Source organism: Serinus canaria, chromosome 1 (assembly GCF_022539315.1).
Source record: "Serinus canaria isolate serCan28SL12 chromosome 1, serCan2020, whole genome shotgun sequence".
In the NCBI taxonomy this organism is placed as follows: domain Eukaryota; kingdom Metazoa; phylum Chordata; class Aves; order Passeriformes; family Fringillidae; genus Serinus; species Serinus canaria.
The window spans coordinates 43,250,767-43,268,488 of record NC_066313.1 but is presented as its reverse complement, the minus strand read 5'-3'; the positions used below and the strand labels follow the sequence as shown (position 1 = coordinate 43,268,488).

At 38.3% G+C, this 17,722-nt stretch overlaps 1 protein-coding gene across 1 annotated transcript in view; it reads left to right on the top strand.

Annotated features, from left to right (window-relative positions):
* Positions 1-15,621, top strand: part of XPO4 (exportin 4) — an 80,882-nt gene extending 65,261 nt beyond the window's left edge. Inside the window, exons 19-23 of the mRNA XM_030234588.2 lie at positions 900-1,018; positions 1,929-2,059; positions 2,828-2,945; positions 4,182-4,274; positions 7,261-15,621. Coding sequence (XP_030090448.1) covers positions 900-1,018; positions 1,929-2,059; positions 2,828-2,945; positions 4,182-4,274; positions 7,261-7,458 — 659 coding nt within the window. The 3' untranslated portion in view covers positions 7,459-15,621. The remainder of the gene's footprint in view (positions 1-899; positions 1,019-1,928; positions 2,060-2,827; positions 2,946-4,181; positions 4,275-7,260) is intronic.
* The last annotated feature ends 2,101 nt before the right edge of the window (positions 15,622-17,722 follow it).

Genomic DNA, 17,722 nt, shown 5'->3' with positions numbered 1-17,722 from the left:
CATGTTCTACATACTTTGCACAGATAACAATCCAGGCAGATTCAGTTTGATACCAAGCATGTTTTGATATTAATTGCTTTTCTGAGGTACATATTGAAAGAGAGAATCTTGTACTCCGAAATGCAGTACCTCTTTTATTTGTTTTCATTATGCATGCACATCTTGAATACAGAGGCAATTTTAGACTTTGTCCATTGAATGGACAACCCAGTGCTTTGTAAAGTATTTGCTTTGAGATCTGGATGTTAATTATGTGGAAAACACTTACCATGAAACAAAGTAATGTGAATAAAACCTAGATGCAATGCCCAGAGATCAAATCTATTGAGAATTTTTTACATACTGCTGCTGACTCAGTGCAGGAATTATAAAAGTAAGGGCATTGCCAGTTGATGGGAAATGTAGGCCTTAAGCTGTAACTGGAGTAAACTTGACAGCATCCAAACTGCAGAACTTTGTCTGTTACCTCTCCCATTTTTCTTACTTCTGTTAATAAAAGATATTAAAGCATATGTAAATATATAATATGTATAAAAACTATAAAAATGCAGTAATACTTTACTCACTATGTGTTTATGTACAGGCATGAAGCAGCTATCACTAGAAACAAATGCAATTTTCTGTAATGGAAGCAAGCCCTCAGTATCTGAAGTGTTCTGGTTTAGCATGCCATCTGGTACAAGTGATTATGAAATGCTTAGTCCTAATGAATATAAATATAGAGTGATGTGACAGCCTCCACTCACTAAGTTTCTATTTTAATACAGTGCCTCACAATTTTGTTTGGAGAGAGAGGACTAGTCCTATTTTTAAAAATGTCTGTATTATAAAGAAATGGGACTGTTCCTTCAATATATTTAATCTTTCTTTTATGCAAAATATGTTTTTCTTTTCTGCAGATGAAGTATTTAGGGGACATGAGCCTGGGCAAGTTACAAATAGATCTGTATCAGCAGCAGATGTTGTCTTATATGGGGTTAATCTAGTTCTGCCTCTAATGTCACAAGATCTGCTGAAGGTAAGCATATTTTTTACACAGAGCTGCTAGAATATGAAAGCTTTATAGTAATGAATTCCCAGAATTTGTTCCTCTATGCATTCCACCTCCATAAGCTGAATTTTCTAGACTTCATAAATGTAAATTACTGTTTCATAGTTCTAAATACTCTTTGAAAATAAATACTGTAAGCTGAGAAAATGTAGATTTGAAGGTCCTAAACAAGACTTTTCTTCTAAAAGCAAGTCTGTGCAGATCAACAGCCAAAGCTGAAATGTGGCTCATGGAGTCTTTTCTGTGATAGTGTCAGAAATGTGACAAGAAGCATAAATGATGATATGAGTTAAAAGTAACTATTTATTTCCACAGTACAGATGGCTGTCAATCATAGGCATGAGCAGCTTGTCAGTAGAACAGTAAAATATGAAACGACACGATGGCAGCATTTCATTGTAGCACTGTGTTCGTGTTTTACTTGGAAGCAGGGGAACACTTCAGGAGGCTGTCTCAGCTGTCCCCTCTCCACATGCCTTCTCATCCGGTAGCGCCTGCTGAGCACGAGGGCCACGTCCAGTTTAGATCAAACCAAAGTGAGGGATCTACCCTGGAAGCCCCCTGATTGTGCTCCAAATGCTCGTGAGGCTTTTACCCCACAGGACTAGATTTATCTGTGTCTAAAATAAAACTCCTTTAATTTGTGTACAGCAGATACTAGACTGCCACCATCTACTGTTTATCTTTAGGAATTTCTTTTATTGTACCACAGTGTTTGGATTTATATAAAGTTGTAGCCATTCTAATGACTCAAGTTTCCGACTAAAATTGTTTTCTTCAGTGCACATCATCAGTCTTGTCTCTTTGTACAGTTGAAAATTGTGCCAAAATAGTTATGTGATTGAGTCTAAAAAATACCATGCTTTTCTTTTGACAGTTTCCATCTCTGTGTAATCAATATTATAAATTAATCACTTTCATATGTGAGATATTCCCTGAGAAGATTCCACAACTTCCAGAAGACCTCTTTAAGAGCCTAATGTACTCACTGGAGTTAGGGATGTCATCGTATCCTTTATAGCACTTGAGAATGTTATTTAAAAAATATCGAAGTTGCTTTTATAAGGACCTGTTAAAAATATCTTTTTTTTTTTTCCTTTTTCTATCAATATCTGTGTGTATAATTATGTGTTGGTAATTGACTCTGCTCTCTGGGGATTGAGAGTTTCACTGTAGTGTCCATTGAGATTCCAGCATTAGCTGATTTGCCTCTGACTTGTGGTGCTTGGGCGCAGCCTTTAAGTAGCTTAGCATGTAAGTTTTTTCTGGCAGCCATTCCTGCCTCCTCCATTACTTCATTTCAGAGTGTGTAACTTCATAAGCCTTCAGCTGGTATCCCAAAGTCATTCCTGAATTAGTCTCTCAGCTGGTAATACAAAACATTGCTGCTGTTCTACTGGGCTGGCTCCAGAGCATTTCCTGTCAGGGTGCCAATGGGCTCTCCCTCTCATAATGGGAGTACCATTTTCACTAATCTGTGGCACGTGTCAGAAACAGATGAGCTTGACCATAAGGGACTCTTTCTGAAAATGTTATGTCAGAGAGGGTTATGTTACCTTAGGGCATGTAGCTAATAGAAAAAGTAATGAAGTTGGAATCCTTTCCCCCCACACTTTTTCTAGCATTTTTTAAATTTGTTTTTTTAATTAGCAACTTTGTAGTGAAAAGAAGCCTTGAAACATACAAGCATTTCAGATATTTTCTAGTGTCACAGCTGGGTAGTTTGACCACCATTTAATTGAAATTTGACTTCAATTCTTTAACATCCATTATCAGAATGAGCTCAGAGGTTTGCCAGCTCTGTCTGGAGGCTGTAACACCATTAGCAGAACAGTGTGCAAAAGCACAAGAAACAGATTCAACTCTTTTTCTAGCAACAAGGCACTTTCTTAAGGTAAGGCATCTATGTTTCTTATTACTTTGGTTTTTTTGCATAAAAGTAGCCATCTAGAGGCCAAACAGTGATCATATCCAGATTAATCAGGATAATACGTATAGTAAGAAACAGCCTGTTACAAAAAAAAAAAAAAAAAAAAAGTGTCAGTTTAAGAAGAAAGAGGGCATGAAGAACTGAAGGTACCAGACTAGAGTCTAGACAAAAGAGGATGGAGGTGTAGAGGGAACAAATCTATTATTGCCAGTAAACAAAAGACCTGAGCCTCTCAGAATGGAATTTTTATATTCATGCTCTGCACTTGAGATTGACAGTTTTAGCAGTTACTGGTGAAGCTGTGAACAGAAGGCTTCCAGAATTCTGTGAACTGGAGGCTGGGTAGAGTACTGAAAGAAAAGGCATGAAAAAGAGCATAGCTGGCAACTAGGAAGGAAATGCTGACATTTATTGTGTATCTTATGAATTATGCATTTTCTTAATTCAGTGTCACGTTCAGTACTTTACTTTTAGGACCATCCACTTCAATGAATTTTGGAGTGACCTGGTAGCAACTAGGTTCCTACCAAGTGGCAACAAAGTAATTGTGAAATCTGTGTGCTTGTCTTCTGATTTTGTATGGGTTTCAGTTTGACTTAAGACATCTTTTCCTACTAAAATGACTGGGATTTCTGAGGATTTCTCATTAAATGCTTTCATCAGACAAGCTGAGAGAATGAAAAACTTGCATAATTTTGTCTTTATGTATCTTCTAAGTTAACATAGTTTCATTCCTTATTTCTGAGTTTCCACTTAAAATTATAATAATCCTCTTTACTTATCTCTTCCCTGTTTGACTTTCTGTGAGCTATAGGCGTCTCCAAAACTTGAGGAAAGGTTCTGTATTTTATTTATTCTGGAAGAGCAAAGGCTTTTTTCATTATTTCTCTGGTATATCTGAAGCTTTTGGAGAAAAATACAAGTGATGTCATGTTTCTCTGAAGAACAGTTGATATAAATGAACAACAGGTTCCAGTGCTTTGAGATGTGAATTTATGCTGTTAAGCTGAGACTTGGCTTCTAAAGTTCTGGTACCTAAATCCAAAAATAAAAAATGGGAGCAACAAAGCAAACAGCAACCTTGGATGTTTGTAATAAATGTTCATTGTTATTATCAGAAGTGAAGATGAGCTTCAGCAGCAAATGTTGATAAAGTGGAAAGATTACACTTACACAACTGCTTCTGTTTTGCGATTTCAGATGGTTTTTGATATGCTGGTACTTCAGAAGCACAATACAGAAATGACAACTGCAGCAGGTGAAGCATTCTACACATTAGTGTGTTTGCATCAGGTATGGTATTCAGTCACACCCTGAAAAGAAGGCATTTGTTAAAGGAGAGTGGTTATTTCTTGTGCACCTGATAAATCATGGAATCATTCGGGTTAAAAGGGGGCATCCTCAGGAGGTCTGCCTGTTTCAGCTGCAGGTCTTTGCATTTGTCCTTGCTGAGTTTCATGACTCTGTCAGCTCACTGCTCCAGCCTGAGTGTCTTTAAATGTCAGTCCTGCCCTTGAATGCACTGGCTTCACTCGCCAGTTTGGTTTCATCCCAGACTTGGAAAGAGTGTATTTCCCCTCCTCCTCCAGGTCACTGACTAAAATATTGAACAAGACAAAGGTCCAGATGAGAGCTCTCACCCATTAAGACAATAAAATCCTAGCTTGGTTGCAAGGGTGCAGTATACAGCTACTGAAGACCTGCTTACCTTAGGCATCCACTGCATTTGTCTTAGCCATAAATGTAAGTCATTTTGTCTAAGAAGACAGGTTGGTAAAGCATTATTTGCCCTGGGTAAATCCACATTAGATGTTCTCAGAATCACAGAATATGTTGAGTTGGAAGGGACCCATAAGGATTATTGAGTCCAACTCCTGGCCCTGCACAGGACAAGAATCACACCATGTGCCTGAGTGCATTGTCCAAACACTTCTTGAACTGTCAGGCTGGTGCTGTGACCACTCCCTGGGGAGCCTGTACCAGTGCCCAGCCACCCTCTGGGTGAAGAACCTTTTCCTCATACTCAACATAAACTTCCCCTGACACAACTTCAGGCCATTCCCTTGGGTCCTTTGACTTTCACATGCCCAGAAATACCTTCCAGGAGTCCTTGCTTCATGATTTTCTTAGTCATTTGAAGATGATAGAGAGCAGCCAGTAATGAATGACATGAGCCAGCTTTCTGATCCCGTGGATAGATTCTGTCAAGTCTTATCAGCTTGCATGCATCAAGATTTCTCAAGAGATCCCTGGGTTGATCCTCTTTACTGTGCGTAGTTTGTCTCCTTGGACTCTGTCTCTAGTCACAAAGGTCTGGAAAAACTTGTCAGTGAAGACCAAGGCAAAAGAAAGCATTGATTATTTCAGCCTTTCCTCTTGTCTACTATCATTAAATCATCTATTCCATTCAGCAATAGAACCCATATTTTCCCTGTTCCTTCTTCTACTTTTAAAGTACTGGTAGAAGCTGCTTTTGTTGTCTTTGATGTCCTTTGCTAAATTCATCTTTAGCCGAACTTCATTTTTCTGTCATTGTTCTTGTCCAGACTGTGTCTCTGCTGTCCTTGTTTCAAGCTCGTCCTGCTTCTATTTCCTGCATGTGTTCCCCTTGTGCTGGAGTTCAGTCATTAAGTCCCTGCTTAGCTGAATCAGTGTCCTTATTGTTTTCCTCTGTACCTATTCTTGTGCTTGGAAGAGGTTGTCCTTAGGACCTGTCAGCTCTCTTTAGCTCTTTTTGTCTTCAGAGCTCACTCCCACAGGATCCCACCTACCAGTCTTGAAGGAGTTAACATCTGCTCTCATGATGTCCAGGTCCTGTACTTGGCTGCCCTCTTTCCTTGCTTTCCTGGGAATCTTTAACTCCACTATTTAATGATAACTGAAAGGCTGGCAATAATTACCACATCCATGACCAGCTCTTACTAGCTGTGAATAGCAGATGCAAAGTCACACCCCTGGGTAGCCCATCTGGTATGTGAGCAAATGTCAGGGAGATAATCTCTTGTAAGTCTGATCTGGAAACTTCCTCAAGTTGCTTTAAGATACTAAAAGCCCTGTTCTGGGGATTTGTAACGAGATCTCACCCCAAAAGATGTCATCTTTACTGCTTGCTCCTCTGATCATGATTCCTAAACACTCAACTAGATTGCTGCCCAGTCTGTAGAAAACCATCTTTCATTTGAGCTGCCTTTTCACAGAAGTGTCAATCTTCTGTCATCTTCTGCCCTGAAGAGCTCTAACAAGCTTCCGCCTGTCCCTTGGAACACTCCAATCATGCCACCTGTCCCACCACATCTCAGTGCCTGCAGTAATGTTGCAGCTCTGAACCTGCACGTGAAGCTCTAGCTCCTGTTTCCAAAGCTGAACACACTTCTACACAGGCATTTCAGGTTGGCCTCCTTTCAGCCTGTTTCATCCTTTAAGGAGCACTTTTAAACCCATCACATTTCTTTGTGTTCTTAATGCTCTCGGTCTCTGTCTCTTTACTCATCTGCAAGTTGTTACCACCATCCCTCAACAAGCCCTTTAAAGCCCTTCCTGCCATGTTGGCAAGCCTTTGGCAAAGACGTTGCTAAGCCTCTTTGTCCTACAGATCCTTGCTCTTGTTAGCAGCCCTTATCCCTCAAAGAGGGACTCGTGAACGTGTAAAAGAAAAGGACCCTGTAACACCACCCACAGGTGGCAAATTCTTGTTGTGTCTACCCTCACCCAACTCTTCATGGGTAGAATGGAGGGAAGTGCTGTTCTGACTCCTGTGTCCTTCACCTGTGCTCCCAGGGCTCAGTCCCTTTGGACTTGCTTCAGGTGTTTCTTTGTCTTTTGTTTCTGTCTAAATAAGTATGAGAATAAGTAAGGTACTCTTAGAAAGGAATCTAAGCTCTCTGTCCCAGGGAAGGAACCCTAGAAAATGGAGAACCTGTGGGAGGAGATGGTTGGCGTGGAATATGGGACAGGCATCAATAAGAAACAGTCCAGTCTGCAGGAATAAGCCTATGCTAAGGAAGAGCCAGAAGGCCCTTTGCCTTAAAATTTTCATCTTACTCTGCACTGCAAAGCATTGTGCCTTGCTTTGAAGATCTCTTTAGCCTTAAAAAATACTCAGCCTGGATGAAGGATTTTATCTGGATTAGAGGTAGGTGAAAGGCTGTTGAGGACAGGTGAAGAGGTGTACTAATGGTTTTCTGTCACAGCCTTTATTCTGGATCATGTTCTCATGAGAGAAGTTGTATATATTGTATCTCTCTCTCTTTTTTTTTTTTTTTTAATGTTTGTTTAACAGGCTGAATATTCAGAGTTAGTTGAAACATTGCTATCAACTCAGCAAGATCCAGTAATTTACCAGCGGTTAGCAGATGCCTTCAACAAGCTTACTGCAAGCAGCACTCCTCCTACACTGGACCGTAAGCAGAAGATGGCCTTCTTAAAGAGTTTAGAAGAATTTATGGCAAATGTTGGTGGACTTCTCTGTGTAAAATAAACAACAAAACTCTATGCCTAATTTAGACCCTTTCTGCAAAATGCACTGAGAAATGCTGAATGCTGACTAAATCCTGTACCTGTCTCTGGGTTCTTTGCAGCCATCTCAGATTCTAGAGAGCCTGGAAGTTTGAACAATACACCACGGAATAGGAGAGGTCAACTTTGAATCAGCTTCTGCTATTATGTGTTAGCTGCAATCTGTCATACTTGGGTGTGGAAGAGAATGAACAGAAAATCTGAATTGAGTTTTTTTCCATTTATGCGCAAACAGATATGGGCACAATGAAATAAATGCAGTGCCTTTGCCCCTGCACTGATTTAAAATATGAGTGGTCATGTAAACTTAGAGATTTCTTTTCTACCCAAAATCATGTTAGAGTGTGAAGCAGATACATATAAAGCTCTAAACAGTTTAGCTGATTTTAAGCTTTATTTTTCCTCTCTTAAAGTTTGAGTTTGTGTTCCAATGGGGAAGAAAAACCAAATGGTATTTTAACTTGTGTTTAGTTCTGTTTTTCTACATCAACCTGACATTGCAAGTTTATTACAATGCAGGTTTTTACATTATGTTCTGCTGCCTAAAGTTCAGAGAAAAAAAAAAGTGTATATTTTTGTTCCCCAAAAATGAACTTTAGGAACTGTAGCCATTTCATTGCCTTAATTTAAAAGGAAAAAAAAAAAAAAAGCTCATATACTTTAGGTAAGAAGTTTAAGGCAAGATTTGACTCTTGAGAGTTGGTTTAGGATGTTGGCACTGAGCTGCTGTGTACCTGTTGCAGCCCTTCATGTTGACGTGTTGTTTTGGAATGAGTGTCTAATGCAAGGTTCATGTGTAGTTTTACTTTCAGTATCTGTCTTGATTCTCACCTGGGTTGCATGCAACTGCAATGTGTTTCTACACTGAACTGTTTGCTTAAGCAATAACAACCCAAAAGGTGTGAATTACTGGCAAACTTTGTAAAGTTGGGCATTAGCTAAAACAATTATGCTGGCACAGGGGCATCAAACCCTTTTGCTCAAGCATGCCTGTTCAACTCCAGTGGGGAAGGGTAATTGGGAGGTCTCTGCTGTAGGAGATTTTTGGTTTTTGCTGAATCTAGTCCCACTTCTGCAGAGCTCTCCCAGCAGCTCTGCTCTTGCTTGGTTTTTTATATCAGCACTTTAGCTTTTATTATAGCAGAATATAGTGCCCTGAGTATATAGAACCAACAAGGGAGAGCAGCACATGAATATGAAAGCAAGGCCTGCTTTGTCTCCTGTCATGAGCCAGAGGAAACTGAAGCAAACACAAATGCTGCATGTCTAGTAAAATTATTTTTGTGGAAATACACAGAGGCAGAAGTGGGCCCTTCTGTTTAAGATCTCTGCTAGATTATGCTGTTAAATATTTCCCATGTGTTTTTACAGTTTATAAAAAAAGTCTGGTATACACCTTTATATGGCTATGTATAGATTCGTGTTTGCAATTCTGTGCCATTCTTCAGCTATTCATCTCAGAATTAGTCACAATAGCCAGAATCTCACAACAGACACAAATCTATAATACTGTGCTATAAGTAATCTAAGGTTTGTTGGGTTTTTTGTTTTGTTTTGTTTTTTTCCTTTTGGCAGTGTTTTGTTTTGTTTTTTTGTTTTTTGTGGGGTTTTTTTGGGGGGTGGTGGGGTTTTTTGTTAAGTTAAATCCGTAAGTGTCTCAAGCGTGGATCCACAAGGCCAAAAATGCCATCTCTTTATTATACTTTTCTCTTTTAATTTATCTGAAAACTGGGCAAGGGCAGATTTACATATTACAAAGTGACCATAAAACTTCTTAGATAATAGTGTACCTTCCCAGATAGTATTTTATTTCTAAGATAACTTGCATAGTATTTTAGAACAGGAGAATTGCTCTCAATTTTTTCTTTAAACTCTAGTGCTTTTCTTTAAAGGATTTCTTGACTGTGCACTTGCACAAAATACAATGATCCTGGCAGATCATTCTGTTTCAAACTGTTGTGATGCCTGAGTTTTTATTTTTAAATTGGGGTTTGCTGTTTTTGAAGCTCCTTTTGGGGTTTTTCTGAGTTTGTACATTGGATGGGGCAGAAGTTCTGAAACCTCATTTTTTTCAGATGAAGGGCATTGAAGCCTGGGAACATCAGCAGCAGTAGGAGCTGCTGGTTTGTTGTGATGTGCCTGATGGCAGGTATCTAGACTGAAGTCTTCAAAGAGATCATAGCAAATATTCCATGCTTTGGGTCTGAGTAACTGATACACTCAGTCATCCTTTCTTTTATAACTAGCTCTGTCACTATTGTTTTATTAATCCTAAAACTGGCTCACTATTTAAAAATATTTATTAACTTTAAAGGGTTGAAATCTTGCATATTGTAATGAACGGGAGCACAAATTTGGTTTGTATTCTGGGCAAAGTAATGTGCATACCCATTATTTTTCTTTTCAGGCCCATTGTGTTGTAACAAGCAGAAACACACAGTATTTCTGAGTATCAAGACTTTTGCTAAAGTAGGAACACCCACTTTCAAAGACTAGTTTTAAAGGTGGTTTAAAAATTTCCTTTGCCCTTCGTTTAAAAATAATATTATATGTTAAAGGAAAACTGTCCTAGTAAGGGTTTGGGTTTTTTTTTTTTTGTGATTTCCTGCTTTATGTTACACTTGCCTGTTTTTTAATTTTCCTTTCATTCTCATATATTCAACAGGGATGTTTCCATGCCATTTTTAGTTTCTTTTAAAGCAATGCTAAGATGTCTCTGCTTAGTGACATCCATGAAATGGTTGCAAAGGCTTCTGGAAATAAGTCCTGTTCATTCATACTCTTCCTGGTGACTGCTTCTACCTGAGGTATTTGACTTCTGTATCCCTTCTGTACCAAAAAAAAATAGAAAAAAAGAATTTTCTGTGATCATCTACACATCCGGTTGCTGTAAATCAGGGTGTGAAAGCACAGTGAGGTCCACGGGAAAGACTCAGACTGTTTGTAGTGAACACTGAGACATGACTCGACATAAGCGTTCTGCAAGTTCCACAGCATCATTGCATTCATTTTCTATTCACTGTGGAGAGTGAATAATGGTTCTAAAAATGCACCTGGTTTTTGAAGGAAGAAAAAAGGCAATTCAAACCAAGTTATAAATGCTGCATGATATAATTGTAACAAATATATTTGTCTAGACTTTTCTTGCTGAAACAGATTAGTGGACCAGTGTTTTCATTCTGAGACTAGCTTCTTTTCCATTTTGCCAGCTCCTTCCCCATTGTAATAGTTAGTTCTAATGCTGGCATAATAATTTTGTTCAGCCTATAGTACTGAACACTGACAAGGATTGAGTTCAATCATAAAATTCAAGACCTTTTTGAAAGCACAGATACATAGGGACAGGGAGAAGTGGACTGGATGCATGAAACTTCCACTTTGATGTGCATTTATGCCTTAATTAGCTGCACTGAATTACCACCAGAATCTGCTACTTTTCACCCAGAGGTTTGTGTTTCCCCATTTAATGGTAAAGGGCTCACCTTTTTTCTCAGGAATGAGAAACTTGTTTTCTCAGCATGTCCAAAAATCATACTAGTTGAAAGAGAGGGATTTGAATTGGAGTCATTGCTTTCATAGTGAGAAGAGCTCACTAAAGCTCCAGTGTTCACCTGGGCAAATCCCTTTATAGCTAAGCCATGTAGTTCTAGAAAATAAGCTTGTTCAGAGCAGTCAGTTGTCCATTTAAAATCTAGTTCTTTAAAAGGGAAAGCAAATTCTAACTTGTGGTCTGTAAAACTATTAAAAAACACAAATTTGCAGCATTATGCTTGTAAAACACTTCAAGTAATTTCAGGTTTGGTTAAGTGATTACATAAGAAGGGGTGGGGTTTTTTTATGGAAGTAGCTTGATGAATATAAGCGCAGGAGTAGGAGCCAGGCTCCTCTAATTTTGTAATGTTTATCCACAGGATCCTCTGTGGCCACTGGCAAGTCACTAGAACTGTGTTATTGTTAAAATAGCATTAACACCCACCTACCTCACAGGGATGTTGTGAGGATTAGCTTATGCCTATAAAATGCATTGAGGATCTGAGATGCTATGTAAATATTATATACTTTAATTTTAGTTTTGTGAGGTCTAAGATTTACTGTAATGAAAACAGGAGATTTTCATAATGGTAAAGCCCAGTAGAGGCAGCAGTGGTGCAGTATTCCCAGGACTGATCTGCTGCAGTACAGTAATGCTTGCTGTAAAATTGTCATTATTTCAATTACAGCCAATTGAAATGGCGACTTCTTCTTTTATAAGGTGAGATTCCCCACCAGTGTGCCTCAGTTCTGATCTTCAAAGAGAGGACAGTTATTGGTTATTCAGGCTTTGGTGCCTCTGCTTGTGACAAGTGCTGCTTGCGGTGATAGGGTTTTGTTTGGTTTACTTTTGGTTTTCTGTACATTTTTCTGCAAGGAACAAATACCACATGTTTCTCCCATGTCTGTTCCAGTCACTAAGTATAACCAAAGCCTAATTATAACAATTAAAATTTAAAGAGCCAGCCCTGCTCCCCTGCGCCCATAAATTTGCATTTGAGTAGCTTGTGCTCTGTTTTCAGTAAATTAGATTAATGTTTTCAAGCACTGATCATGAAGCAAATCATGAAGTGTGTTTTGCTCTAGAGCCTCAAATTCTCAGCTATCTTATAGAGCCCTTTTTTCAGTATGAGATTTCTTGGGGCCCTAGAAACTGAGAAGTAAGATACCTCTGGCTTTCCCTTCTCTTCAGTGAATTAAAATTGATTCTGATTTTTCATTTCTTCCCATTCCCTACCCTGCTCTTCCTGTCCTTTTAAGCTGTTAAGCAGATTTGGAAGGCCCTTCCAACCTCAAGAGGAAGATACTACTACCCATGTAATTTTCCAATCTGTTACAGCTTGATACTTGAAATTGATAAAAACCTCCCTAATAGTATTCACCATACTTTTCAATCTCCCATTAAACCATTCTGGAATTTTCAATTAGGAAAAAAAAAAACCTATATTATTTGTTTTCTTTGCGCAAAATAAGAAACCTCCATGCAGTGAACATGCAGTTTTAAGGCAATAAATGCTAGTACTGCTGTTGGTCAAGTGTGTAAATATTTTAAATGTGTCATTCAATACTGTGTTGAGTTTATATATTAAAAACACAGGGAATGAAGTGCTAGTTGATTTCAGGTATTGTTTTATCTGTACAGTTGAAGATATGAAGTTGCATAGAAGTATTTCACATTTTATTGCAATAAGACTTGGGAAATGGCTGTGTAATCAAGCCTTATCATGACTGAATTTTCAATTTTGAAATGATCACTTTGTGTATTTTTAAGATCCATAAGCAGGAAGAAGATAAAATTGTTTTCCACTAAAGACTTTTTTATTTTGTTTTGGCCACGTGTGATTTGTGTGTACTCTTGTTTAATATTTTTCTAAAATCTCACCTGTGTTGAATCTCCGAAAAAGCATTTGTTATACTTCCTTACAGTGGAAACATAAATAGCAACATTATGAAACCTTAGGCTACACCTTTTGCTCTTTGGCTACAGTGAATGCACAGTAATTAGGTTAAAAGTTGGTGGAGTAACTTTAATTTACATCAGCACTTATGGCATGAGTTTGTCCACCAACAGAAAAAAGTGTGATTAGGGTGCAACAGCAGTATCTCACACTGGACTGTAATTACCAGAAATGATTGTGAATATATAATCAGATTAATCTTTTTCCCCATCTTCCAAAAGACGTGTAAACAGTGACTTTTCTGGTCACTAGTATTGGTGGCATTTGTCTACTCAAAAGGAATACTGATTTCTGGGTCTTTAATTTGTGTGTGTGTGTGTGTGTTTAATATAAACAGTTTTTATGATGGTATCTGGCACAGAAATGTTCTCCAAGCTCATAATCTGTTCCTATGTAAGGAACATCTAACAACAGCATGTTACTTCATGGATATCAAAAGTTCAGTTACAGGCAGCAGTTCCTAATGTGCTATAATGCAATTACATTTAAATAAACTACAGCTATTTTCTAGTGTCCCCCTCTTACTTCCATGCACTCACATCATTTAGATAAGGAAAACAAATAAAAAGGCTTCACAAATCCTGAAAGTAAAACTACGCAACAACTGTGGTAGTGACAGCTTGCTATATACCTTGGCTGTATGTATCACTAGAATTTTACTGGTTTCAAAAGTAAGATTATGCAGTTATATATTTATATTAGCATGGTTTTGTTCAGTGAATATTTTGGGGAGGGACAGAAACATTTAAGGTAATTTGGAGGAAATTCCTGAATGCAGTTGGTAAGACTAACAGCAGCGTATCCAAGAGCCTTTCATGTAGAAAATGGAACTATTCTGCTTTACCTTAAATATGAGTTCTGGAATAAACTTGAACGATTTGGGTACAAAGCCTTTATTCACACTTGTTTGTCTAAGTATACACAAACCCCATCAATTTTGCCTTTTTGAAACTTATATTGGCTTCAGTTGTGAGTGATGGAGTTGTTGGTGGATTTTTTCGTTCAGTGATTTGCTGTGTGTTACAAGCAGAAAAGTACAAAAGCGCAACCTTCCAAGTGGAATTTGTCTGGACAGCCAACCAAGGAGCAGGTTTTACGTGAACTAGAAGAGGGAAGGAGAAGGAGAAGAAAGTGATAGTTTTGCAGTCTTTTCCAGAAAAAGAAAAACAGATCAATCTACAAGTGTAATTACATAATGTTTAACACATCATCTTGAAAGGGATTAGTAAAAGCCTGCCATTTTATCAACAAGTTTGTTGGGGGAAAGAGTACTGGAAAGTGTACTGGTTTGGAATTCTGAAATGAAATGTGATGCTATCCATGTAAGTTTTGTTACTGAAATAATAAATTCCTCTTTATTTTGGAAAACATTCCAGACAAATCTATATATCCAAAGAGAACAAAGAAGCTACCCACTGTGACGGATACAAAATTCATTACTAGTTTTTCTGCTGTCTATATTTGAATCTTGTGGAACAGCTTGTTTCCACTTTAACATCTATTAGATGGTATTGGATTTGATTTTCCTGACACGCTGTTGCCTTTACAAGTTAGAGTAAAGCAAAGCTGTGGGTGTGATGTACTTCCCTTTTTCTTCCTCTCTCTGTCTGGCCTACTGTTAATGGTTGTAAAGACAAATAGGTTTGATTTGCTTTAAGTTACTGTTTTGGATGCTGCAGTTTAGGTTTGTGGCATATTCAAACTGCTTCCTGTCTCTGTGTTTGGTGTTCCCTGAATGAAAGTCATCGCTAGACTCCAACACAAGTATTGATTTGAAAGCCTCACTGGTAACTTGGTTTAATAAGCTGTCAGGACATTTGCTTTAGTTTTGGAACTGCACCAATACTACTGGTGGTCTTTTGTTCATTGAAATGATTGTTGTAACTCACAAAAAAAAAAAAAAAAAAAACAAACCCCAAAGCCAAAAGCCCAGCACTACACTGTGGAATCTCTAGGAAGATCACTGATGTCCTCACACAAGATCAACACTACTTTGGGGAAGGCTTATATTCTTCTGCCACTTTAAGGAAAGACTGTTCTTCTGAAGTACTTTTTGCCTGCTTTTAGGCTGTTATGCACTTTCATGATTTCTTAACAAACTACTGTTAAAATGTACTGTAACATGGATTTTGATAAGCGCACATGTATTTAAACAATTCACTCAGCCTCAGGAAAGCTGGAAAAATTGGATACCTGTTTTGTATCTTGGTTAAAATGTTTGTTACCTGCATCTCTTAAGATGGCCAGATAATGTCTAGATCCTGCGAGTGTAACTATTTAAGATACCAGTATAGTCTGTAAAAGGAGGACAGTGTAATTTTGCTCTAGGGACAGAGAAAAGGGTGTCCTTCTCTTATTTTTCTTAGAGGTATATATATATATAGTCTGAATTGGAGTTTCAAAAACAGAAAGCAGTAATAAACCCCATTTACTGTTCAGGAAAAGAAATGTTTTCTTTCGTAACACTATCTGATTTCTATTTTCTTCCTTCTCCTTAAAGAGTGTGTGTGAAATAAGTGCAGAAGTATGTGTAGGAAAAACTGTAAAATCTGCTGCTGTACATGTTTGCTACTTGACTGCATTTTCTGTTCCACTTTAATTTTACTGGTTTTGCTAAATATATTTTATATATTTTCCTTCCTGCTTCTTGTGATGGCAGAGTGATTACATCTTTTGGGGGAAAAAGTAAAAACAACCATGACAAGGCTTTGGGGCCAGACAATGCTACAAAGGTTGGACACTACCATGCATCTCAGGACATTTTTAGAAAGAACTGTGTAAATCAGAAGCCTTGGTAAAATCTACGGGGATGTGAAAATGTACAGAAGTATAGATACTGGTAATTCTCTTGAAGCGTTGGGTGGGTTTGTTTTTTTTTAAATACGTGTAAAGTCTGTTTGAAATATCAATACCACTAGGTGGTATTAAGTGACTAGTGGTCACTTATGTAGAGCATTTTTCTGTCTGAAAGCTGTGGTCCTCTGTGGATCCTGAATCACTTCCAAGGAATGCACAAAGCCTGGCAAAATAGAAAGAAGTCATAGGGATCCTGTATCACTGTCATGTTTCTAAGCTTTCTGTCTCCATAGAGAAAAGTTGGGACTCCATGAACTACTTAAATACAAAAGCTTACTTCTGTGCTTGAATTCATGGAGTGACTGCAAGCTGTGAGAGGCTGACTGGCCGTCTGTCCTTCCATTGTGTCACAGGGTCTTGGGAAGCTGTGTTGCACGTAGCCCACCCAGGTACCCCATGGGGCTCCAACACACATTTGATTCTCCATCCGTAGGGGGACCAGCTTGGGAGTGAAAGTAAACATGCAGCAAGCTTTGTTTAGAAAGAGGAGGTGTTGCGGGGTGTTTTCCAAGTAGAATATTTTCACTTTGCTGTTTCCAACATCATTAATAACTAGCAATTATCCTTGTATGGTTGTAAAGCATTGCATGCTTTGCTGCCTTCCAAATCAATGTGCAGTTGGTTTTCCAGCCTTAAACATGTTGAGGGTTTTTTTTTTTGTTGTTTGGGTTTTTAGGATTTTTTTAAAAAAAGTTAATAGAAGCTTTTTAGACTTAATGGCAACGGGATTCTACAATTAGAATTTAATAATCTATTTTCATATTAATTAAACCTGATTATACTTTTTCATATGGCTACAGGTTGAGCTATAGTGAGAACAAAACTAGAATTTCATTAGAAGAGAAAAAAATGCAACGGAGTAAAAATAAAAATTCAAACCCCAAAACAGAAATGCCTTGTGAGTAACAAGTTGCTGTTGCTTTCCAGGCTAGAACTGTGTTTTTAAACACTTTTCTGATCTGGCAAATGCATTAGTGAAGAGGCAGTGATCTATGTCATCAGGTTTGTCTCAAGGACACCAGTGTCACTGCTGTGTGACATGGGTCTGTCAGTGAAAGGACAGGGGAGATAGCCTAACTGGAAATACCTATATCTGCAAAAAATATTAGGGAACAATAAAACCCAATTATTCATAAGAAATTTCTTTCAGGGTGCACTTCACAGGTATTCCTGTGTTTGTGTTTCATTTGTCCTTGCATCCCAAAGAAATTGCAGCAAGAGATAACCTGTTTTCTTTCCTTCTTACAGAGTCACTTGAGCTCCTTTGGAGCTTTGCTTCTAGAACTGTCTTGTGACAGGATTCAAGCAAGGACTGTGTTTGCTGCCAAGTAGTATCTGATATCATAACTTAAATAATGTCACCCTGGCAGCCCACCCCCAAGTGCCCACACAGCCATGTGCCCTTATGTGATCTGTCTAACCTTTCTGGTGAGGAGGGATTGCTTGCCAAGGGGCAGTCTGCTGCTCTGGGAAATCTGGACTGAGAGTGTGTGTCATCCCTGTCTCATTTCTACTCTCATTATCAGCCCTGTGCAGAATCTTTTTCATGTAAAATACCTTACAAACATGCATGAAATAGAAAAATTACTGAAGTGTCACTTCACTGTAGTACCTAAACCACATGTCTTGCTGCATTCAGTAATGCTACACAGGTATCAATATCAAGACAATTGTCACTTTCCACAATGCAGGGAAAAGGGGTTGGGTTTGTTTGTTTTAAATTACAGCGGTGCTGGTAGCAGGAATAGATATGGATGCCCTCCACATGTGACAGTCTTCTGTTCTGGGATGAACATCTTTTTGTCAAGAACTTTCAAAGTGGGTAATGCACTGAATGCTAGATGCAGACTGCAAAGAAGTCTTAAACCAAATGAGAATGCC